This window comes from Mustela lutreola, chromosome 8 (genome assembly GCF_030435805.1).
Source record: "Mustela lutreola isolate mMusLut2 chromosome 8, mMusLut2.pri, whole genome shotgun sequence".
In the NCBI taxonomy this organism is placed as follows: domain Eukaryota; kingdom Metazoa; phylum Chordata; class Mammalia; order Carnivora; family Mustelidae; genus Mustela; species Mustela lutreola.
The window spans coordinates 51,263,263-51,288,334 of record NC_081297.1 but is presented as its reverse complement, the minus strand read 5'-3'; the positions used below and the strand labels follow the sequence as shown (position 1 = coordinate 51,288,334).

Sequence of the window (25,072 nt, the reverse complement as noted above, 5' to 3'; positions counted from 1 at the left end):
TGTTCAAAGGCCCAAAAGCAAGAGGAAACTAGCATATAGGGCCAATGAGTCTATAGCATGAGTACCTGAAGGAAAAGGGGACAAAATGAGCCTGGAAAGGTAGTCTGGAATGCAGAAGATTGCAGTAAGAACTTGGATCTTTATTTCAGGAACGATGGAAGCTCTTAAGCATGACATAATCAGATGAGCATTTTTAAAAAAGATTATTCTGGCTATGGTGTTAAAAAGGAAAAGAGGAAACAAAAGTAAATCTGAGACCTAAAATTCAAAGTCACTTAATGATCCACTCAAAGGAGAGCAGAGGCTTGGGCTAGAGGGTGGCGCCCGCAGTGGAACAGCTGGCTGCCTAGCTGGGCCAGCTCCAGCCCACGGCTCTCCGCTCTTCCTCTTCACAAAAGAGGAGACACCACACAGCCAGGGCACGTATGCTCGAGTACGCAGATTTGCTCGTGGCTTCTATGATCCTAGCAAGCCATGAAGCAAGGTCAGCAGAGAGCAGGACTCGGGGCAGGGTGGTGGGCAATGGAGGACTCCACTGAGCGACTGCATGGGCGGCGAACCATGGACCTTCAAGGGCACTACACTGCCACAGAGCTACAGAGGGAAGTAAGTTTGGCTTTCCCGACATCAGTAAATAAAACCAATCAATTAAAAAAAAATGCTTTCGGCATCCTTGTAGTGATGGTCTCATCAATGCTACACCAATTACTTCATGGAAATTCCTCTTTAAACAGAAAGTCATTATTACCTAAGGCAGATAACCTCTAACAAAGGAATTCTCCAGGAAGATCACCATTATCTCCAGAGGAACTCTGACTGGCAACACAGGTAAAGTTACTCACACAAACATAATGTCGCCTCTCTTGGAGTAAGTGGGATTGCACTGGCTATGGTGGCAAACCCGTAGGAGCAGATGATGGCTTCTTCTGTCTTCATGAATTTTGCCAGGCAGTCTTCCAAATCCAAGTACACATCTACAATAAAATGTTAAGTGGTTAAAACATTTTCTAATTCTTTTTCTTTAAGTACAGAATAAAGAAAATAACGTAAGCAGTTAGTAATACTATCACTTTATGACCAAAATGAAACCGTCTTTGAGTTGTAAATTTTATGAGATCTACTGAGATGACTCTCAGCCGAAAAGATTCCCCAAGCCTATGAACGGCATCAGCTACTCCTCTGCCCCTACAAGGTATTAGTAGGGCTACTCCAATCCTGGCTCTTGCTTCTCTACCAAACTAGCTCAGCGACACAAGGCCCAGCGACTTCACCTGCTTTGACTTCCCTCAACCAACCATATGGAGGCTTTACTAACGTGTGACACGGTATTAAAGCCTTTTCCATTTAGCAGAAGGTACCACACCAGACATTAAGACAGCTGGAAACCAACTTTAAAAGGAAAAGAAAAGATGAATAGAAGAGCCCGTGCCCTGCAGATAGCAGCGGCGCCAGCACGCAGCATGCACCTGCTCCAGCTCCGCAGCAATTGCTCTCCTGTCCGACTCTCCACGTAAGCGTACAGGGACTTCGGATGTGTGGTACAAAGAGAAATACAGTAATTTACAAAAGCTGCTTGTGAAGAACACTGGTGTAACAGCAGGAACGGACTGTGTCCGTTAACCTGGGACCACCTATCATGGCCGCTCACTGCTGCTCACCTTCCCAGTCTCAGGCACCAGGCTACACTCCCCAGCAGGCAGGCTACACGCCCCTCCCGTGACTAGAATAAACAGTGCATGGACCAGCTTTGAACCTGAAAACTTCAAAGTGGTCCTAAAACGAGACACTACCCAGGAGAGAAGAGGATTTAAAAATTCCTCTAGCTTTTTTCACTATAGTAGGACCCACACTCGGACAACCATCAGAGTTCTGCCACACTCCCTGTCAAGGGTCAGGGAAGCAGACGCCTGAAGCGAGCTCTAGCTTACTTGCTAGCTTGCCAAGCTCTAGCTTACTTGCTAGCTGCTCAGTTTTCGCACTCCTCACTGCAGGTCTCTTGCCATCAAACTGGGGTTTAGCTCAGGGCACCTGCCTACTGCCGTCTGCCACTCGGCGGCGAGTTCCCACCTGTGCCCTCCGTTCACGTGCAAGAGCGCTCAGTCTCCTGTCAGGAGACACGGTGCACGTGTCTGAGAGCAGAGGGAGCAGGGGTGCTTCAGGCAGGTAGGCCGCAGGCGTGACCTGGCCCCTTGTCTCTTCCTACAGGCTTGGAGTTTTGGAGTTTTCCTATGCCAGCTGCTTCCTGCCTTTCAGTCATGCCCCTCTGTCAGGTGGCACAAACCCAGTCCCCCTCCCTGACCCTATGCTTACCAGACTACCTGGCTTTACCTGAAAGCCACTGCACGTCTGATTAACAAATGAACTGAGAACATTACTGGACTTCCATCATCTAAACACTTTTTAAAATATATTTTTAAAAAGTCCATTCTTTTATTATAACCTGATTGGAATGGGATAAATAGTTCATTTTCACAATTCCTCCAAGACATGTGTACACGAAAGACCAAACATGCCTCTTCCTGTTGGCAGTTAAAATGTACACCAACATAGCCTATTACGAAAAGCACATGAAGTGCCATTTTGACTTCCATTCCCGAGAGGTCACGGTCACTGCACAGATGACATCAACATTAGCTAAGTGTGGGACTTTATAGTAACAAATTTAATGACTGTATCCCATGTGATCCAAATGGTATCAAACAGGTGCTTAGGTCTTGAGCATCAGACCTGTGACATCACCAACACAGAGAACATGACCCTGACCCTGATGGCCCGTCCTCTGCCACTTGCTGCCAGTGAAAGGTTTCGGGGAAAATCGGACGAGAACAAGGGAAGCAGACACATGCTAGGGAACCGGGCATCCCCCACACTGAGCAAGAAACTCCTGCCTTCTCCTCAGAGTGCTCTCTGCACCATGCCTTCAGGCAAGCCCCCGTCACCCCCACTTCTGATCAGAATGAGGGCAAGTCCCCCTCTGCACATGACAATGTGGCCTCTAAATCAGGACTATCTACCCCAAACCTCCATGATTTAGTTAGCAGACGAGCCCCAGAACTGCTCTCATCCGGTATCTCCATTTCAAAAACAAAACACCTGCTATGGACACAAACTATTTTTGCTAAATACAAAGAAAATTTTAAATCATTCTGTAGACTCTGCTTTACATGACTCATTTTTTGAGCGATGAGAAAGCCAAACAACTTGGCTTAATTTCAAGGCTTTAGCATTAGCTACGCAGTGGACAAAAACTACATGTTCGAAACATTCCCACCGTCATAAATACTCGTAACTGCTTTTACATTACTGCCAAAAAGTGGTTAAAAAGAATTTACGGTAAGTCAATGACTTACCAATTCTTGCCTTTCCCAAAGTCTAACAAAGACTGGCCTCTTTCTCCTCATACCTGAAGACACTGGGCTTTAGATGACGGCAGCCTCGCAGAGCAGGTTTTGTGACAGGCGGGCGCAGAGTGCTACATGACTTCTGATGTGTGCCAGCTACTCTGTGCAATGAATAAACTTTCAGCCCAAGGGAGGGGGAGGCAGCAAGCAGGGAAAGCGCCAGGCTGTGCTCTCCTGCTTCTGATTTCGGTCTTCTGTGCAGACAAACTGTTCCACCAACTGTTCCACGGATTTGCACAGAGTGCAGGTAGAGCACTACACCCTCAGATTCACCACTAGGAACACACACTGCAGGACAGAGGCCACAGAGGGAGGTGCCCAGAAAGCTGTGTCCCTCACAGCACTCACTGCCCTTTCTTGCACCTGTTCCCTAACTAGAACCTAACAAAAGGGATTTGAGGCCTGTACAGGATGTCTGGCACCCAAGGCAGGGCCTGGCCACGGCAGTCATCTCAGGGGGTTCAGATCTGGCCCCCCGCCTCACCAGATGTGGACCAGGGCAGGCCTGAAACAGCTCCGTGCCTCTTAGGTCCTTCCTTTGCCAAAGAGGTAACAGTCAGACCCACTTCAAAGGACTGTTACCAGAACCATGAGTCAATGCCCATGAAACACTCACAATAACACCTGGCATGGAAAAACCAACACACCGTTTAAGTGTTTGTACAGGTAAATCAATATTTGTAGGACAAAAGGCTTTCTTTTAAAAGGAAAAAAACAGTTACACCATTTTCTAATTAAGTTGTCCAAACCCCACATATTTAAGAACCTCATATTATAGTAATTTTTCCATTTGCCTTCCCTTTTATTTTTTTTTTTAAATTTTATTTATTTATTTGAGAGAGAGAGATCACAAGTAGGCAGAGAGGCAGGGGGAAACAGGCTCCCTGTTGAGCAGAGAGCCCGATGGGGCTCGATCCCAGGACCCTGAGATCATGACCCAAGCCGAAGGCAGTGGCTTAACCCACTGAGCCACCCAGGTGCCCCCTGCCTTCCCTTTTATATATCTCCTCTTTTACTCTGCTAAGAGGTATTTCGGCTTTCTTGGTTGTCTTCCAAAGGAAAGACTACAAAATAGTCAACTTCAGAACAGTTTAGAAACAACCAACTACATTTTTTCTTAAGGCTTCTATATTTTGTGTTACATACGGTTTTGTTTTTTTTTTCTATCCCTGGAGACAAGGACAACTTTTCTTAGAAGTACAAATAATATACTTATGCACTCATTAGAACATAAATATAGGGCTGAGTGTTTTCCAAAACATTTTTCCGTGCAGCATCTTATGTGATTCTTGCCAAAACGTTCTAAGCTGTGCAAACAAGGAGCATCCCCACCTATCCTGCAACAGCAACCCTGTGACCAGTTAGTAGAAAGAAGTGGCAGGTCTAGGAATGTTATGACCAAATGTTCCTCCTAATAAAACACGCAGGCATGATTGCTCTGAATTAAAGAAAGAATATAGGGATGCCTGCCGTGGCCAGAGCTAAACAAGAAGTCTCTTCATCTTTGAAAGTGGATGCCTGAATATGTTACTCCCGGGGGGAGTAACATAAAGACATTAAAGAAGACATTAAAAAAATAACTTTTGCGGGGGGGGGGGGCTGCATGGCTCAGTTGGTTGAGTATCCAACTTCTGATTTTGGCTCAGGTCATGAACTCAGGGTTGAGACTGAGTCTCGTGTCAGGGTCTGCGCTTAGCAAGGAGTCTGCTTAGGAGCCCTAAAAAATTCAAACCCAATTTAAATTTCAAACTCACTCCAACAGCAAGGTACAGAATACATGCAGGCTATGCTGCCATTTTTGTAAAAATAGCGGGAAAACGTTATGAACGGGAAGTAGTTTGCATTTGCTAAAAATGTCCCTGGAGAAATTAATAAGGAACTACTCATAGTAGTAGTTTCTTAGTAGCTGCCTTTTGCGGGGGTGGGGGTGGGGGGGGGCTGGCTGCGATAACGGTAGGGGAGGAGACAACTTTCACTCTCTGTGAACCTTCTGAAGCTCCCATCTTGGGCTGAATTATTCAATCAAAAATACTTAGAAATCATGAACTTGGGGCACCTGTGTGGCTCAGTCATTAAGTGTCTGCCTTCGGTTCAGGTCATGATCCCAGAGTCCTGGGACTGAGCCCCTCATTGGGCTCCCTGCTTGGCAGGAAGTCTGCTTCTCCCTCTCCCACTCCCCTTGTTTGTGTTCCCCCTCTTGCTGTCTCTCACTGTCAAAGGAATAAATAAAAATCTTAAAAAATAAAAAAAAAAAAGAAAGAAAAGAAAAGAAAACAAACTGTGAGCTAAAGATCCCGCATCTGGAAGCACATGACAAGCCGCTACTGCATACTTCAATCCGCGGGAGCCATACACAAAGCTGACTGGGCTATTTTACCAACTCTGGGAAAACTGGTTTCGAAGAGTTGAAACCTTTCTTTTTCATGACTTGATTCAGCAATAAATCTATTTTCTCAAATTAACTCCCAATCAGAAGCCAAGGCCACACATGCAAATAAAATTCCCTAGAAAGAAATGCTTTCAAGAAAGTAATTTTTTTAACCCCAGCAAGCAAATTATAGAAATTCTTCTTGATCAGATTACAACAAACAACCCAAAAAAAGTCTTGCCTAGCTCTCTAATACTACTTATCTAGGAAATAATTCCTTACCAGTAACAACCAAGCAGACAACCCGTGTCTGCACTAGACTAAAGAGGGGAAATGACCGGCACTCTCTAAGTCTTTGGTCCTGCCATCAAGAGTACTTGGCTCCTCTTTATAAGGCTGAAATTAATGAGCTGTGTGACTGTGAAGAAGTCACATAGCCTCTCTGAACTTTCTACACCACTTCTGAAGGACTGGGATGCTGGAACACAAGATATTTCAGACCCACTCCAACTTAAAATATTGGGACACCTACTCTGTTGTCTATTTCCAATACCAATAATTTAATACTAAGCTAGCTACAGAATAAAGAAAGGTTATCCCTTCAATAAAAACACCTTCACTGTTTAAGACAGAAAGACAGACAGACACACACACACACACACACACACACAGGCTTAGACATGGAAACTCGGACAGAAGACAGAAGAGATTTCCCAGGCTCTATTTTCCCCACATGCTGCCATGTGGAGGCCATAATGTTACGTCCCCTACAATATTCACGTGAACAATCATTTAACAACATTTTCCCTGAGGACTCTGAGTTGGGGACTATGAGTTGGGAACCACACTCATCCTAAGACATAGCTGGTCATTAATGACCCTCTTCATTCCAGAAAGAGCCACATCATCAATCCTTCACCACCTCCCACCCCATCTGTCCTGTCTCCCTTCCCGTAGGAGGTGGCTGCCCAGCTGGAGCCATCCCCCAGCCCACTCACAGCAAGGCTTGAGCCAGGTTCTGGGCTCCCCAGCAGAAGGTAGGCAGAGCCATGTGCAACACCCCGTGCCTGCTTCAAGGGTTACTGCAGCCGCGCAGCCTGCTCCTCCACACCGGCCCTCGGCTGCACCCTCGTGGACAAGCACAAGGATGGTAGGCTCGACACTGGAGGAAGGGGACAGGGAAGAAGTTGGTTCCTGCAAGACTGTGAAGAGCAGGGTCATCTGCAGCAGGACCCGTCCCCTTCCAACAGGCAAGCACAACAGAAACAAACTAGGTCTCCTTGTGCCACGGTCCTTGGGGCACCTATAAGAGCAGCTCAGGCTCTGCCGGGCTGATGAGCTGGCCCCGGGCAGCAGGTCCTTTCCTCCACGAGGACCAGGGCCCCTCACGCACACAGACTCAACCACTCAATGCCACAGTTAATCACAGATCTCTTTTCCAAGGAGTTTTGAAATGAAACTGAGTCTGCCGTTAGACACAGGTGAGTAGTATGAAGGAGACAGCGGTACATACCAAACGTGCCATAGAATCCTCTAGGTCTGCTAGTCCCCACACCATACTTCAGAGATGCCAAAACTGCCACCTTTGTGGGAGAAAAGTCAGGTCTTAATGCTTTATCTTCAGGGTTCAAAACTGACGTTTCCTACTCTTTAGCCCTCCTCCCGGGGCGCCCCACTGCCAACTATGTTCCTTTCTTTCTTAGAAGTGTGGCAATTGTGACTGGACATGAAGAGGAGATACATGCAAACATGTAAGGACAGAACTTAAAACATGGAAAAGCGGTGTTAGTCTGATTATCCAAACATGGTTAACTCAAGACCTTTATGATTTTTGGCATTTCTGGGCAGAAGTCTTTCCTCCAAACGGCTCACTGTCCTCCCAGGACACAAAGCCATTTCCGAGGCAAACCTCCGACTGTGACCTGGGGGCTGGCTCACAGGGCTCCCTGGATGTCACGGCCCCCAAGCCACACCACACACCCTGACTGCCCACCCTCTCTCGAACCCAGGTCACAACACAGCTCTACCAAGAAAAAGCAATGGCCAATGGCCAGCAAAGGGAGCCCCTTCCCATGTTCTACGTTGGTCTCGTCTCTCCTGCCCAGTTTTCTAAGTAATTTGCGATTATGCACAAGATCTACTTACCTTGACCCGAGCGTTATCCAACAATCCCAGGAAATTAAAGGAGGCAAAGTTGACACATTTCTTTCCATTCACCACATGTTGTGGCTGGGGGTCTGAGGAAAGAGTGGACAGAAGTAGATTTGAGCAGATAATCACATTCCAGGGCACGTGCTGTCACAACACTCTGGGGCCACATGAGACACAAAACTGATGTCACTCAACTACCCTGGCTGCACACCGGTCTCCTAGCTTCTGCTCAAACTAACTGATTTCAGATTTATTGATTTCTAGAGAGAGTTTGAGTACACACACGGGAACAGGGGAGAGGCAGAGGGAGAGAGAGAATCCCAAGCAGACTCAGAGCTGAGTGTGGAACTTTATTAATGCAGAGCTTGATCTCATGACCCTAAAACCATGACCTGAGCCTTAATCAAGAGTCAGCTGCTTCACTGACAGAGCCACCCAGGCGCCTTCTTCTCATTATTTTTAAAGTGTAAAATTAGGAAGTGGTATTTATGAATCAGCCACTAGTTTTATTATCAGGCTAATTTGTAGTACTTAAAAAAACAACAACAACAAACAAGTGAGCTATAATTCCAGCACAGATAAATGGCAAACCTTTATTTGATTTTAAAACTCATTAAGAAAGAAGTAGCTAAATAAAATGAAGTACCTTGGGAGAAAATTTGGAATAAGACAAAAATGAAGGAAATATAAAAACATCAAAATCAAAAGCAAGAATGGGCAGAAAACGTTTGGCTTTATAGTTAAATAGTTTGAAAATACATGTTAACTACAGAAATAGACAACAGCAGTCAGTGGGCTAGGTTTCCCAGTTTTACAGTTAGTGCTAGAATACTGTGTAAGAAGGATCCTGCCCTAGCCCCGGGGAGAAATAAAGCAACAGGGTGTCCAGTAGCCTGGGAGCCCAGGTCTCAGCTAGGCTGGGACCGCAGACAGGCTCTTGAGATGACCACAAGTGCTCTGCTAATGATACTTTCACAGGAAGACCAGAAAACCCTGCTCTTGGGCCAGATTCAAAGAACTGGTTTTCAAAGAGAGAAACAGACGATTCTGGGCAACCTGGGAAGGAAGAGAATGACCACCAGAAGCAACTGGACCTGTACAGAAGGCAGGAGGCCTCTGGGAAAAGAACATGGGGCGCACCTGCATTCCAGCTCCTCCTGGCTTCTGAAGCTCGGGGAAGCTTCCTAGACCAGTGAGTCTCTGCTCCTTCATCCATTAAATCGGGAGAAAACCCACCTCTCTGGAGTACAGCTCTAAGTGCTTGGTCCATAAGAGGTGCTCTCTAAATATTCCTTCCTTCTTCCCTATGGCCTCAAGGGCTTCTCCTTCCAACCACCTGCTCTGACTCTGAACCCAACATGTCATTCAGTGGCCTTTGTAGGTTTCCCGCTTCTGCTGGCATGGAGTCGCTGGCACTCAGAAAGAGAAAAGATGGAGCCACTATGGAGACAAGTCTGTAGTAAAGGCTGCTGCTGGGAAAGTCAAGGCTGTTCTACAAAAACTAATAAGCAAAAACAAAACAAAATGAAACAAAACCACTAACAGAGAAATCAAACCATCCAGGAAAAGTACACCCCAAACCGCTGAACACAGCTGATAAGCTGTCAGGAGGCAGCATGATGTAGGAGTCCGGGACCTAGTTCCTGTCGGCACCTGGAGCAGGGAAAGGGCAGCTGCGGGCAGAAACGGAAGGATCCCACCCGTGCTCTGCGCAGCTTTGCAGGGATGTCACACTCGGCCTTTACCACTGAACACCAGAGAACGGGACCCTTCAGGATCTCTCACAGATGCAAATACAGCCAAGCTAGAAAGACAGTTTCACAATGAAGGCATCAGAGGACAGAAGGTGGGAAAATAAAACCCTTCCCAACCAAAAGCCACAACCTCACTATTAGTGAGAGTCAGTAATTAGAAAGTGAACTTAAGTGTTTTAACAGAAGGAGACTAGGATTACAGAACTGCACGAACAATGGGTTGGGTAGCAGTGTGAAAGCAGCTCCCTAGAGCAACGAAAGACTCCAGAGCCCAGGAGAACTATGTGCATACAAACATCTGGCAAATGACGGCAGATGCACCACAAACTGCCAAATCACACACATTTCTTTTTCTGTGGAGCAAAATAAAGTTGGATAAACATGCACAAAGGTGAATTCTAGGCATATTAAAAACCTAGAAGATATTTTGGAAGAGGTAACAAAAGAAAATGTGGAGGAATGTCCTTGCGACGCCGGGGAGTATGGAGAGGATTTCTGCACAAGTCCTCCCACACACTAAGAGAGAGACCAAAATGGATGAATCGGAGTCAAAATTAAGAATTTAGTTGGGGATCCTGGGGGGCTCAGTCAGTTAGGCATCCAACCCTGGATCTCAGTTAAGATCTTGGTCTCAGAGTCGTGAGTTTAGGCCCTGTGTTGGGCTCTGCTGTGCATGGAGCCTACTTTAAAAAAAAGACAGAGGGAGAGAATTTGGTTCAGTGATGACACCGCAGACAAAGCTCACAGATGGGCAACACTTACCGAACACTTCACCGAACCGAAGATGCCATGGCCATTTTTAAAGGAAGGAAAACTGTGATGAAAACAGGAGGATGTTTTCTTGTGATCTTACAATTTCTGAGTTTACACCGAATGAGAAGTTCTATTAGGTATCTCAGACACAGATTTCTGTCACACTACGTCTGCACAACTAAGCGAGAAAACATAACAGAAATTCATCAACACATCCCTAACCGCTCCACGGGAGCCCCGGCTGTTTGCTCCACGGCTCCAAGTCACAGACCGCATGGGTGCACTGACAAGACCCCTCTCTGCTGCCAGGAGCGCCTCGTGTCGTGCAGGGTGCTCCCTCATCATCGCCAAGCTTGCCCGACAGGTTAGCATCTCCCACACCTCAAATTCTGATGCCGAACTCTCTCCCTGGACTGAATTCATCTTTCCCCCAATGGAATCGCATTTCTAAAAGCCAGCTGCAACCACCCACAGGCAGGAATCTGATGGAGGGAGGCTCAAGCTTCAGTCACTGCATCCTCTGCTCACTGGCTGGGAGGAGTCTGGACCTCTCCCTGGCCAGCCGCTGGTTTCCCTGCCAGCAGCACTCACAGCTCTGTGGAGGAGTCAGCAGTAAATGCAGCCAGGACCAGTTTACAGGGACAGAGACAAGGATGTCCCTGCTGACAACAACTCTCAGGGGCCCTAAGATTCATCCCAGTTCAGAGATCTGACGATAGGAAGAACACGAATGTGTGTCTTGAAACTGACATACAGAGTACTACACTGAAAACGGACCACAGGAAGAAAAGTCTACAAGGCACATGGGATTCGGGCTAATCAAGACACGCACTAGGAATGCAGCGAGAAGAGGTGAAGACATGAAAAGGCATTCACAGAATGGGAAAACCCCAGCAGCTCCTAAGCAGATGAAATGATACTCAAAGGCCCAAATAATCAGAAAATTACAAAATAAAACAATGCTGCCCAGCAGGGCTGTGGGAAGCTGGGCCTCCATATCCCAACTCAGGGGAGCGGAGATGGATGCACCACCAGGTAGGGAAGCCCCACAGAGAAATGAGACAGGCGTGTGTCAGGACATACTGCTGGCTCCAGAGACTCTCACAGATGCACAAGGGGCCAGTAATCACCAGATTTTGTGTGGCAGCAGGGAGTGGACGCAGCTGAGAAACCCAACATGAGCAAAGCGGCTAAGTACACAATGGAGGCCTACACAGCAGGAGGAAGGAAAGAGCGAGAAGCACATCCAGCCCTCCCCATCCAGTCTGCGCTGAGTGAAATCTCTTCACTATCCCTTAACGCCAATTTTGATTCACTGTATGTGCTCAGCACATTGCTGGGACACAATGGGCACCCAAACATACACCTGGGTGGCCAGTGGGTTAAGCCGCTGCCTTCGGCTCAGGTCATGATCTCAAGGTCTTGGGATCGAGTCCCACATCGGGCTCTTTGCTCAGCAGGGGGCCTGCTTCCCTTCTTCTCTCTCTGCCTGCCTCTCTGCCTACTTGTGATCTCTCTCTCTGTGAAATAAATAAATAAATAAATAAATCTTAAAAAAAAAAAAAAAGTGTGAATAAATAAGAATCAGAAAGAAGTTGGAGCACAAAATTAAAAACATACTTCATAAAACATTAAGATTATATTATATTTCCAAAGGTAGTGTGACAATTAACACTGGGAAACTGCATGAAGCAGACTTGGGGTGCTGGAGTGGAGGCTGGGGGGAAGGCTGGAGGGGAAGCTGAGGGGAAGCCTGGAGGGGAAGCTGGAGGGGGAGCAGCACGGTTCAATGCCAGTCATAAGAAGAACTAGGGATTCCAGGCTCCTCCCAAAGGAAGCAATCTTCAACTACAGCCCCTAACCCGGAGAGAGGGGCACAGCATCTCCTACAAGAGACCCACCAGCCCTGCAGCTCAGCCAGCAAGAAGCCCTCACGGGCCTGGACTCTTGCTTGCCTCCAATAAACTTTCATTAAAACAACCCCTCTCGGGGCGCCTGGTGGCTCAGTGAGTTAAAGCCTCTGCCTTCGGCTCAGGTCATGATCCCAGGTCCTGGGATCAAGCCCCGCATCGGGCTCTCTGCTCAGTGGGGAGCCTGCTTCCTCCTCTCTCTCTGCCTGCCTCTCTGCCTATTTGTGATCTCTGTCTGTCAATAAACAAATAAAATCTTAAAACAACAACAACAACAAAAACCCCTCTCAAAAAACAACAACAACAACAAAAAAATTAGTTTTTATACTAAAACCCCTCTCAGAAAATGACATTCCTCTCCCTTGTTTGTTGGACTTAACCCATGGTTTAGCCCTAACTTGCTGGTCCCAAACTGTCATTTTTATTCCCAAATGAATCCATTTTTATTGGTAAAAATAACTATTTTTAAGGTTAACAATACATGCATAATAAAAATAAAATGCATCATTTTAGTAATTCAAACATATAGGACATCAAGTGATGACTGAAAGTTCAGTGGAAGTATTTCAGGGGGCGGTCAAGTGGGGGCCTGGGGAGAGGACGAAAGGAGACAAGGTGTAAAACAACAGCGCTGCCCTGTGCGGGCGCCGACCAGAGTGGAATGGAGGACAGGGTCAGCATTTGTGTCCACAAGGCCCCACGTGGAGAAACTAAGATGGAGCATCCACCAAGACAGAAGACAAGACTTTGGCAGAGCTGAGTGAGAAGTGGGACCAAAGCAAACACTGCCTGCGGGGGAAACACGACCCCAAATGTGCACCATCATACACGTCTGTACTAAAGGCGTGTGGTCCATGCTACCCGAGAAACTGCTTCAAGCCAATTCACTCAGAAACGGTAAGAAGAAATGGACAATTACTAACGGACAATAACCAAAACTCACTCAGTTTGAAGAACTCACTGAAGACAGGGAGTTTGGGACTAAAAATCTAGGCTCAACACAACAAACAGTGCGACGAATGCAGACGTGTTAAAGGGAGGTGGAGGGTCAGTAACGTGTCCTCCAGCTGAGCAGCCCCTCCACGACTGAAAGCTGAAGCCGGTCCCCATCGTGCCGACAGAGCTGTGGGGTAACTTACCAATGGGAAGTTGAGGTAGGCAGGCAGGTAGGGCAGTGAGCATGAAGCCGCTCTGCGCCCAGTCCAGGCGAGCCTTGCCCTGGCTCTTCGGTAGCACAGGGCATGGGGGCACAGTCACAGGGTAATCATCTAAACTGGGGTCTTCTGCAGGCCAGTGATCCTGACCAGTTACCTACGGTGTCTTCTTTAGGGAAGATCGGAACAAGCCTCCCCCCTTCTGGTCAGGGCATACGTTAACCTCCACGGGGCCCAGACCACAGAGCCCTGGCGAGGTCACTGCATGGGCATGAAACTGGAGGGCCAGAGACGGAGTCAGTGTTGTCAGCATGCCTACCACACAATGACTAAGAGGAGGGCAAGGCCGATTATATCTGATACCTGAACTGGACCAGCAACAGGAAGGGAAAAGAAGAAACAAAACTCACATTTCAACATGCAGGTCAAGAATCCCAAACATTAACAAAACAAACCAGCAACGTATAAAAACTAATCAAACAGCCTTATTCCAGGTATTTAAGAATTATTTATGAATAGGAAGACCTACCAGTGGCCTCTGGTAAAATGAACAAAACCTGTGGTCCCTTCTAATGGAATATAAGATGCCTCCAAGGTCTAACTATCTGATGCTACTATGACCAGGATGCAGGGAGGGACAACTCCTGGCAAATGGACAGGTTGTATATGAGAAGTCAGAGACCAGAAAGAAAGCTGCACGTGAGCCAGCAGTGAGCAGCTCAGCCGCTGCTCCTAGAAAATGACCCCCTCTCATCCCGTAGAACAGTTCCCTGTGAGCATGAGGGCAGCTAGAAATCTGGTAAGCAGCAGCCACTCGCTCAGATCCCCTTCCTACTCTGCAGAAAGACAGCAGAACTTCCTCCCTGGAAAAGCCCAAGTATAACTTTAAGTCCTACAGACAGCTGCGGGATGGCACTGTGCTGAAAACAGGAATCAAGTACAAACCCACATGATGAAAAATGGGACGCCGAGCCCTCCTCCTGGAAACAAAGAAGGAAACCTGCATAATCTCAAATCAGGGAAGGATTGTAAAACCAATAAAAAAGCACAAGCAACAAAAGAACAAAAAAGAACTCTAGACTTCATAAAAATTAGAAACATTTGTGCTTCAAAGCACACTGTCAGAGAAGCGACAAACCCACAGAATGGGGGAAAATATCTGCATGTTGTATTTTTGATAAGGGACTGGTATCCAAAATATACAAAGTGTTCTTATAACTCAATGATAAAAAGACAAATAACCCAATTAGAAAATGGGCAAATGACTTAAGTAGGTTATTTTCCAGAAAAGACGTATAAATGGCATGAAAAGATGCTCAGCGTCATTAATCATTGGGAAATCCCAACCATGAAGGGTTCCACTCCCCACCTAGCAGGATGGTCACAATGAAAGACAGCGTTGGCCAAGACAGGGAGAAATGACAACTCTCATGCATTGCTGGTGAGAATGGAAAATGATTCAGCCACTTTGGAAAACAGACTGGTGGGTCCTCAAAGTAAGTTCCCACAAACTTCAACAATTTCATTCTTAGGTGTATATTCAGGAGAAATAAAAATATATGTCCGTAGAGGAAATGTGTACATGGAGGCGCCAGGGTGGCTCAGTCGGTTAACTGTCTGCTTTTGGTTCAGTTCTTGATCCCGGGGTCCTGGGACTAAGTGCCTGCAGCTGAGCTTCCTGCTCAGTGTGGAGTTGCTTCTCTGCCTCCCTCTGCCCCTCCCCCTGCTTGTGCATGCACACTCTCTCTCTAATAAAATCTTAAAAAAAAAGTGAAATTAAAAAAAAAGTGCACAAATATTCAGGGGAGTTTATGCACACATATAATTTTTCTCCTTTCATATACTATGGTGGAAACAACCCTTAATGCCCATCAACTGAATAATGTACAAAGTATGATATATTCAGAGTGAAATACTGTATTATTCAGACACAAACCTGACACAAGCTACTATGACATGGACAAACCTTGGAAATGTGAAAGAAATCAGACACAAAGAGCCACATACTGCATGATTCCTTTAAAGTTCAAAACAGGCCAACACACAGAATAAGTAGATTAGTACAACACACAGAATAAGTAGATTAGTACATGTCACAGGAAAGTAGATGGGAAACGGGGGGCATGGGGGGTGAGTGTGTGTGGGTGTGCAATTTCTTTCTGGGGTGATAAAAATATTCTGTGGGTGCCTGGGTGGCTCGGTGGGTTAAGCCTCTGCCTTCGGCTCAGTTCATGATCTCAAGGTCCTGGGATGGAGCCCCACATCAGGCTCTCTGCTCAGCGGGGAGCCTGCTTCCTCCTCTCTCTCTGCCTGCCTCTCTGCCTACTTGTGATCTCTGTCTGTCAAATAAATAAATAAAATCTTAAAAAAAAATAATTCTGAAATGAGACAGGGGCAATGGTTGCACAAGTCTGTGAACATACTAAAACTCACTCAATTGTGGTGAAATAAAAGACTGAATTTCATGGTCTGAGGATTATGTCAATAAGGCTATTATTGAAAGAAAAAAACTCTCCAAGTTAAGTAAATTCACTTACTCTTGGGTTAACCCAGTACTGAATGAACAGCACTAGTGCGTTCACTGAAAAGTAGCTACATTTTTTTTCTACAGATTTCATTTATTTATTTGACAGACAGAGATCACAAATAGGCAGAGAAGCAGGCAGAGAGAGAGGGGGAAGAAGGCTCTCCGCTGAGCAGAGAGACCAATATGGGACTCGATCCCAGGACCCTGAGATCATGACCTGAGCCGAAGGCAGAGGCTTTAACCCACTGAGCCACCCAGGCGCCCCAAGACAATCAGTCTTTATGAAGAAAATTACACAGCTTTACTGTAGGACATGAAAGACCAGAGTGATACACCAGGCATACGATAGTTTTCCCACGAAAACATGGACATGAAAGACCAGAGTGATACACCAGGCATACGATAGTTTTCCACATCAGCACACTGCTGGTCACAACCTGACCTCATTTGTTGGTCAAATGTGTAAGTCAAACAAGCTCACACTGAGGAACAGAACTGCAAAGAGCCACGCAATTCGGAAGGACAAGGAGGCGAAGGGCTTGCTCTAGTCAAGGCCTATTCTTATACTGTGCTATTTATGTGAAGTTCTGGCACCAGGAGAGACAGACACGCTGGCAGAGGAGAAACAAAGCCAAAAACAGAGCTGTCAGAAGGGCAGGCACTATACAGAAAAAGGGAAACTTCTACTCAGTAGGTAAACAATGGACAAGTCAATGCAAGCTGGGACAGCTGACCACCGTACTGACACAGGCACATTTGACCTCGGGGGGCAGGGAAGGACTTTTTAACCATGGCACTGATGATGAGTAAGTCCGAGTTCAGAATGCATAAAAATTCTGGATGACCACAGCAACGCACAGAGTGAAGTGCAAACCTCCCTTCCATCAGCGCAGGAGTTGAAGGACACACTCAGAGAAATACGCTGCATCACATTTTTAGACAAAATACTCAATAATTTCATGGCGTCAAGGATACGTGTTAAAAGTATAAATAGAGGAACACCTGGCTGGCTCAGTTGGTCAGGTGTCCGACTCTTGACTTTGGCTCCTGATCGCCGGGTCTTGAGTTCAAGTCCTACATTACACTATGTGCTCAGCGTGGAACCCGTTGAAGGTTCTCTGTCTCCCTCTGTCCCTCTCTGTTCTTGGGCACGCTCTCTCTCTCTCACTCTCTAAACTAAAGAAATGAAATCTTTTTTTAAAAGGTTTAAATGTTAAGTGAAAGACATCCACCAACTTCATGAAAATGGTTGTTCTTTGCGGGTGAGAAGAGTAAGTGGTAGATGGGAAGGTGTTTCTTAGCTATAACCGGAATGTTTTATTTCTTTCTTAAGGTAGATTTGAAATAAAGATAGCAATATGTTAATGCCTATTTATCCTGCATGGTGGCTTTACACGGGTCAGATATTTCCTACAAACTTAAAATACTTCTTAATTTAAGAAAGCATACATGGTAAAGTAAAGACAAGCAACAGAAGAACTAAACACAAAGACAGATCAGACCTTGCAACAAGCGGGGAGAGAGGCAGCACAAGGAAGGTCAAGTTTCAGAACTCGAACTGTCAAAGTCAAATGCTGCTGTCTATAGCTACCTCACTAAGCAGAAGTGTGAGCACACTATTCATATCTGGTTATGAAGGTAACCTACAACAGATCTAAAATCAGAAACAATGAAGCTGAGAAAAAGCAGGAGCACTGCTTTTCATTTTAAGTCTGTCTCACTATTTGAAGTATTACCAGGAGCATGTATAATTTCACAAAACAAGATTTTTGGTTTTTGTTTTTTTAATGGAAGAAAGGGGCAAACTGCAATGCCCAAACTAGAGACCATAAAACTGTCCGTACATCCTTAACAGAGTCATATATTGGGCATTAAAACAGTTTCTGAGCTTCCGGAGATTTCTCACTGTTTGATTTCTGCTAGAAATACTACATAAGACTCTGTATGCTTTGGCAAGTATACCTACAGGAGAGCAAATACACATACTTCGAGAAGAAAACCACTTTACCCTGAAACGACGTTGTAGTTGAGAGCAGGACGGTCTTTCGAGATGGGAGGAACAAGAGGTTCTGGCTGCCACTCTTCAATCAATTTTTCCTTTTCCTACGGGAGAGAAGGAAACAAAATACAGCAGGGTGCTGGTCACTGTTTTGTTCCCACACTTCTGTTAAAAGCAACCAGTAAGTTCTTTATCTGTTCCTGAACAGCAGCCCGCGAGGCCATGTCACGCACACTGCCCACCTGTGACCTGGGGCCAGATGTCAGAAGCATCTCAGGATCCCCTTGTATTCAAGAGACTGCAGATCTGTAAAACCGAAGGACACTGCATCTATGTTGCCAGAAATAAGGCTTTAAAAACAGGTTTTTTTCTTCCACAGGTTTTAGGGTAAGATGTCCACGATTACTAAATCTTGCTAAGTTCAGCTTTCAGAGGATGACTCTGAAGTTATGTCTAATCATTCTCTTAAAAAATATATGTATGTGTGGACTGCCAGCTTTATAAACAAAAATTCAAAATACCAGGAATGATGAACCGCTTACAAAGCCGAGCTAGAAACCAGCCACCTGATCATTCATAAGGAGTTCTGAAATGTCAAGAGAAAAAGCTGAGACAGGACCTCTGCCCCGGATGGCCCAATCTTACTGCAATGCTATCCAGAGTATTCCACGACATGCTAATCTCACAAGGCAGTCAGAACAAAATGGTGGAGAAGAATCTGTGGCCAAGGGACGCCTGGGTGGCTCAGTTGGTTGAGCAGCTGCTTTCGGCTCAGGTCATGATCCCAGCGTCCTGGGATCGAGTCCCACATCGGGCTCCTTGCCCCACAGGGAGCCTGCTTCTCCCTCTGACTCTGCCTGCCACTCTGTCTGCCTGTGCTCGCTCTCACTTGCTCTCTCTCTGACAAATAAATAAATAAAACATTTAAAAAAAAAAAAAAAATCTGTGGCCAAGGTGAGGGCATCTCTCCAAACAGAGGTTCAACTATCCACTAGCCCAGTAAAGGCTACATGAAATCATGTGATAAGACATGCCCTACTCTGCATTAAGCAGATTTCCCAAATATATTTGCCCTAAGAACCATATGCTTCATGTCCTTTGGGGGACACTGCCTGACTGTCCTACAAGGAATATGAACGATCAGGACGGCAGCAGCCAGTCAGCACAGCATGGGAAGTGATCACCACGCTGCTGCCTTAATTCTGCCCCATCTCCATGTTGCACCCAGTGCTGCCTTGTGAACCAGAGGTGTAGAAATTTTCATGGAAAAACCTTTCTCACAGTCATGGGTCTCTCTGAACATCCTGGCCCAATGATACAGGGGCTGGACAGGGAAAGGGCCCAAGGGACGGAAACCACGGTGTGGTCAGAACTGCTCTTCCCTCCTGCACTGGAGTGCCATTCCTAGGTGCTCCCACTGAAGTGAGAGGACAAGCTTCTTTTCCACAAGCCTCCCCAACCCTCAGATGAACGGGACGCCACGTGGGCAGCGCCACAGTCCCCTAGACACTTCTGCTTCCTAAGGTTTGCCTGGCTTGGGCTTGGGCTGGGTCCCTTACCACAGAGAAATTCAGTTTGGGGTGGGGAAGTGGGAAGATTGTTTCCTACTCGGAATTTCCTTCTTGAAGAACCCAGGGAAAATTTCGTTTAGGTTTCAGAACCAGTGGTGTTCTTCCTGAGCAGCTCACATCACTCTGCACATAGATCATTGAAATCCTGTCACTGCCCAGGCTTTCCTCCTATCATCTGTCCCTAACTCTGCTGCTTCCCTAACACGGTGCTGCGTTCTGTGGCAGGGTGCCCCTCTGGGTGGCTACTTTACCCCTGGCTTCTCCACGTTCTGCTTCCCTGATATTTCCTTTCCCTTGATTGTTTACATGACAGAAAATATTTTAACATATATAGATGAGCCACCACAAGTACTTTTTGGAAGGGTGTACCAACTGCAATCATATAGTGAGTAATAAAAGTTTTAATTTCTTACCTTGACTATAAGATCAGATCGTTCTTGTAATCTGTACGTTTTAGAGAACAGAAGTCTGATTATCCAGAGAATTAGAATGCCTTCCAAAATAAGGTGGTAAGCAGGAGCCTAAGAATGAATCAAAAACCGAAAAAGAAATGAAGTAAACACTTATAAAATCTGCACATAAATTGTGATGCACTCATATATTGCCTCCCATTACCTTAAACCTATTGCTTCTAAAGATTTATTTTCAAAACTCCTTTTATTTCTACTAATTCCTCTCACCATTTCTAACAGTCAGCAATTTCTCCTTCACAAAAAAATCTGATAGCACAGCTTTAAAGCCTCCATAGGAAAGAAATTTAATTCTTAAAATAAAATTGGATGTAGAAGCCCAAGACGTGGAACAATATCAACTATCAGATCAGTTGGATAATGTATGTTTCTACTGGTGGGAAAGGACAGCAACCAATACATCACAGCTTTGCTAGCCTTCTTCCACCCCAGTGAACCATGGATGAGTTAGGAGAATTATCTGAAATTCAGTTTCCACAATTCTTGGTGTTTTGCACATCTTACTCTATTTTCCATATCCCTGATAAGGCTCTTTAAATCCTTCTTGGAGGGCGCCTGGGTGGCTCAGTAGGTTAAGCCTCTGCCTTCAGCTCAGGTCATGATCCCGGGGTCCTGGGATCGAGTCCGGGATCGGGCTCTCTGCTCACCAGGGGGGCCTGCTTCCTCCTCTCTTTCTGCCTGCCTCTCTGCCTACTTGTGATCTCTGTCTGTCAAATAAATAAATAAAATCTTAAAAAAAAATAAAACAAATCCTTCTTGGAACACAGCTGAGAGAAAAAGACTTTATAAATGCCTAAAGGAATGGCAGAGTTTTTTTCTTACAGCAGTTCCCTAAAAGTACACAGTGTGTTCCATGTCAACAGGCATAAAGACACCTCACTGAAATTATCCATGCCAGGTCTTCTTTCCACTGTACATTTCTAAGATAAAGGCTGGGCTGACCTCTGTCTTTTGTACAACTAGACACACTAAGTGCGTGTTGAAGATTCACACAGTGACTAAACCCCAGTCAGCTATAGAGTGATTTACTCCAATAAGCTGTCAGGGAAAGCCATTTAAAAGAGGTATTTAGAAATGTAAATACAAGTTATGTGCAAACATTAGACAAAAAGAAAGTGAAGATGATTCACCGCAGTTAAAAACAAAAACCCAGAATGTGGAGACAGGAAAACTGCAGACAAACTGATAGGTTAACTTTTATTTTTTTTTCTTTTTCAGTTAAAAAGTTTTATTATGGAACATTTCAAACATATGATAGATTAACTTTTAAGTCGATATACAATTTTCTAACTACACACATATGTTACATCCACACACTATTATTTCTCTTTTGGGTGTAGGACCCCTCAAATTCCATACACTAACTGTAACAAAACTGGGAGCAAGAATGGAAATCTCTGTTTAAGATTTTAAAATATACTGATTTCCCTTGAATACAATTCATTTAAGAATAAGGACTCCAGTCTACATATTCTTTTGGTTTTCTTAGAACATATGGGTGGCTCAGTCACTTGGGCGTCTCCTTTTGGCTCAGGGTCATGATCCCAGGGTCCCAGGATCGGGTCCTGTGTGTGTGTGTTGGGGGGGGGGGTCCTTGCCCAGTGGGGAGCCTGCTTCTCCCTCTGATGCTCCCCCTGCTTGTGCTTGCTCTCTCACAAGTAAATAAAATCTTCAAGAAAAAAAAAATTCTTTTGGTTTTTCTCAGCACTTGTACTCTAGTAGGCAAGCAACTCGCTCTACAAAGAAACTGTAAGAAAAACGGAAATACCGATTGTCTACTGGATTAATCAAAATCACAAATGCGGCTTCTTTTCCTGGTAATGTTCCATCCAAGAGAATGCCTCACTCCTGATCAATTGTGCAGTCCTCACAAAAGAAGCAGCAGCACAGAACAGGAAATTGTTCATTTTTTAAAAACTTTTTTAAAACGTCCACGAGAGTGGCTTTTCTTTTCTTTTCTTTTTTTTTTTTTTTTTAAGATTTTCTTTTATTTATTTATCAGAGAGAGAGGGCGAGAGAGCAAGCACAGGCAGACAGAATGGCAGACAGAGGCAGAGGGAGAAGCAGGCTCCCCGTGGAGCAAGGAGCCCAGTCCGCCGGGATCATGACCTGAGCCAAAGGCAGCTGCTCAACCAACTGAGCCACCCAGGCGTCCCATGACAAGGGATTTTATCTCTGTTACTATAATGCGGATCGTACTGGCCATCGCGTACATCACATCTGTTCTGTCAACAGTTTTTCAATAGTTCTGAGAAGTCTCGCAGGGAAGACAGCTGTCTCCCCTGCCAGCAAGCAGCTACTTCAGCTTTTACAGACGTGTCCGAGGAAACCCGGGATTCCAGGCACTGGCACGGGAATTCCCGCCTTTCGTTCCCGGCGCCCTCCCCCGCAGCACAGCCACCCGGCGCACGAGGCTGTGTAAACACAATCCCAAGTTACGGGCCCTTCACTTCTAGACACACTAGACCCTTCACTTCTAGACACTTCTAGCCGCGTGGCTGGCGGGCGGCCACCGCACCGACCCCGCGGGGACAGAACGTGTGGAAAGTCCTCCCGGCCCGGGCGGCGGAGCTCCGCGGACGCTGGTGGGGCGAACGCTCGCTCTCAGACAGCGGTTCTGCTGCCGAGCCGCCCGACGCACCTGAAGCGGCCGGCCGTTCGGGAACGCGAGCGCTCCGCGTCCAGAACACGCAGGAAGGGCACGTTTACCGGACAGAAAGTGGACACACAGGGGAGAACGGCGACGACTTCATATTGCCCTCCCCTCGGCTTCCCGGACACCTCGCGCTGACAGGAGCAAACTCCCGCACTCGGTTCCATCCTTCCCTCTGCTCCGCCTCCCGAGCACCCCAGTTGCCTGAGGCCGACGGACCGAGCTCTCCCACCACAGCTTCGCCACCCCGATTCGCCACCCGTCCCCGCTCGGGAGCGTCAAGAGCACCCTCGCCCCTGCACCCCCCTCCTGTTTCCCTCCCAGCGCCGAAGGAGACCCTCGGTTCCCGCTCCGCCCGAGTCTCCCCGCGAGCCCCTTCAGCCGGAAACGCCGGGGTCGGGGCGCGACGCAACCAGCCTCACCCAGGACCCGTCGCACCCCGCAAGGCCCGGTGTGGTCGCGAGCCGCTCGAGCGCTCAAGCTCACCTTGTAAAGCGCCTGCACCATCTCCACCAGAACCCAATACTCCGCAGCGGTCGCCATGGTCAGCCACTGGAGCTCTCTTCAGGAAGGCGGGTCGCAGCTACGTCATGCGGCCCGCCGCGCAGTGACGTAAGGCCTGGAGCGGGGCTGGCGAGCGGGGGGCACCACCTCCCGGCGCCTGCGCGCTGGAGGAAAGCGAGCGGCTTGGTTCGCAGAGGCGGTGGCTGTCGGCCTTGGGGTCTTCCCGGCATCCGGGAGAAGCGGGAGCAGATATTCTGAGGCCGTGCGGTCGCAGGACCGGTTCCGGGCCCCCGGGAGGGAGGCTAACAGTAAATGCCTGCCCTGCACTCGCAGGCCTGCTCTTCCCTTCTCCATGACAGAAGGAACCCACGAAGGCACTTTCCTAAGTAAAAATTACAGAAATGCCCAGAAACAGCGGCCTCTCCTGTAGCACTTGCAGGTTTCTGCTCGGACCAACGCTGGCGGGGCGAGGTTCTCCAGCAGTGCGGCATGCGGCTTACGCCACCTCCGCGGGCTCCTGCCGACGCGGTGCAGCTTCTGGAACTTTCTTGGGCTAGTGCGGACACGGTGCGCGGGCGCTGGCAGCCGATGCTTCAAGCCAGCGGGCCGGAGTCTGCGGCCGCACGTGTCCGTGATTGCCCCGCAGCCTTCTTGCTCCGGCCCCTCAGCCGCGCGTGTCTTATCCTGGGCAGCCCCTGCCTGGGAGCGCCGCGTCCCACATGCGTTCCGTTCAGGTTCACGGACTCGACCACGCACGCACCTGGCTGTCCGCCGCGGCCCCTCGGACCGCAGACGCGTGTGGGGCTCCTGCCCTCACACTGACCTCCGCAGCCACACACGGCGCTCCTGGGCCAGTAGGGCTGGCGGCCCCGGGGCGTTGCGGCCCTTCACACCGCGGGAATCGCAGCCAGGCTCTGGCTCACCAACGGGGATACTCCATCTTTCTGGAACTTTCCCCAGCTTGGTGGTGTTTAAAGGACATCTCGCTGACTTCTTGTCTTGATGCTTCTGGTTGTCCGTGACATTTAATGACTTCTCTTGGCATGTGAAGCACTTGCAGGAATCACCAATTTGCATTCTTTGCCCATTTTTCTTTTGGTGACTTTCATCTTCTTACGGATTTACAGGAGCTCTTTCTACATGCTGGGTATCTCATATTTTCCCGTTTCATAGATGACATTTTTGCCTGGTTTCTTTCTGGCTGTTTACGTTGTCTCTGTCACACCTACCTTTTGGACTTCATGTCACGTGTCACACTTTCCCTGTCTGCCTCTGGATTCAGATCCTGCTTGCGAAGGGCATCTCCGCGGGATCTGTGCTATCCTCCCGAGCTTGAGTCAGCCTGTTGCTGTGCACACTTAGCTCTTTAACTACTCTGTTACATGTCCTTTCCTGGCTCTGCGGAGGTATTTGAGTGGACCCTTCAGTGTCCTGCTTAGATCTTCAGCAAAACGTTGTCCAGCCACATCCTGGGCCCTCTCTCTCTGTCTGTCGAGGCTACTCCCTCAACAATGAAACTACTCATTTTTCGTCCCTTGCCATATGGATAAGCCAAGATTCTCCTGAGTCATCAGGCTGATTTTGGTTTTGCTTAACCATACCTGCTTCACCTTAACCTCTTTCTTCTCCCATTTCAATACAATAAGCAGGAAGGGACCTGCCTTACCTTACATGCTTTGCTTAGAAATTTCAGCTGATTATTCAAGTTCATCACCGACAGGTTCTACTTTCCCCAGGACTGTGGGACACAATTCAGCCAAGTTGTTTGCCGGCACAGCGCAAGCAACACCTTACCTCCAGTCCCCAATAACACGTCCCTCATCTCCTTCGGAGCCCTCAACACACGTCTGTTACATC

General features: G+C 47.2%; 1 protein-coding gene across 1 annotated transcript in view; it reads right to left on the bottom strand.

Annotated features, from left to right (window-relative positions):
• Nucleotides 1-23,324, bottom strand: part of LOC131838509 (serine palmitoyltransferase 1-like) — a 49,343-nt gene extending 26,019 nt beyond the window's left edge. Inside the window, 8 exon segments of the mRNA XM_059184748.1 lie at nt 843-873; nt 876-974; nt 7,283-7,352; nt 7,915-7,998; nt 12,363-12,366; nt 18,027-18,121; nt 20,002-20,109; nt 23,198-23,324. Of these exon segments, the coding sequence (XP_059040731.1) occupies nt 843-873; nt 876-974; nt 7,283-7,352; nt 7,915-7,998; nt 12,363-12,366; nt 18,027-18,121; nt 20,002-20,109; nt 23,198-23,254 (548 nt within the window). The 5' untranslated portion in view covers nt 23,255-23,324.
• Between the last annotated feature and the right edge of the window lie 1,748 nt (nt 23,325-25,072).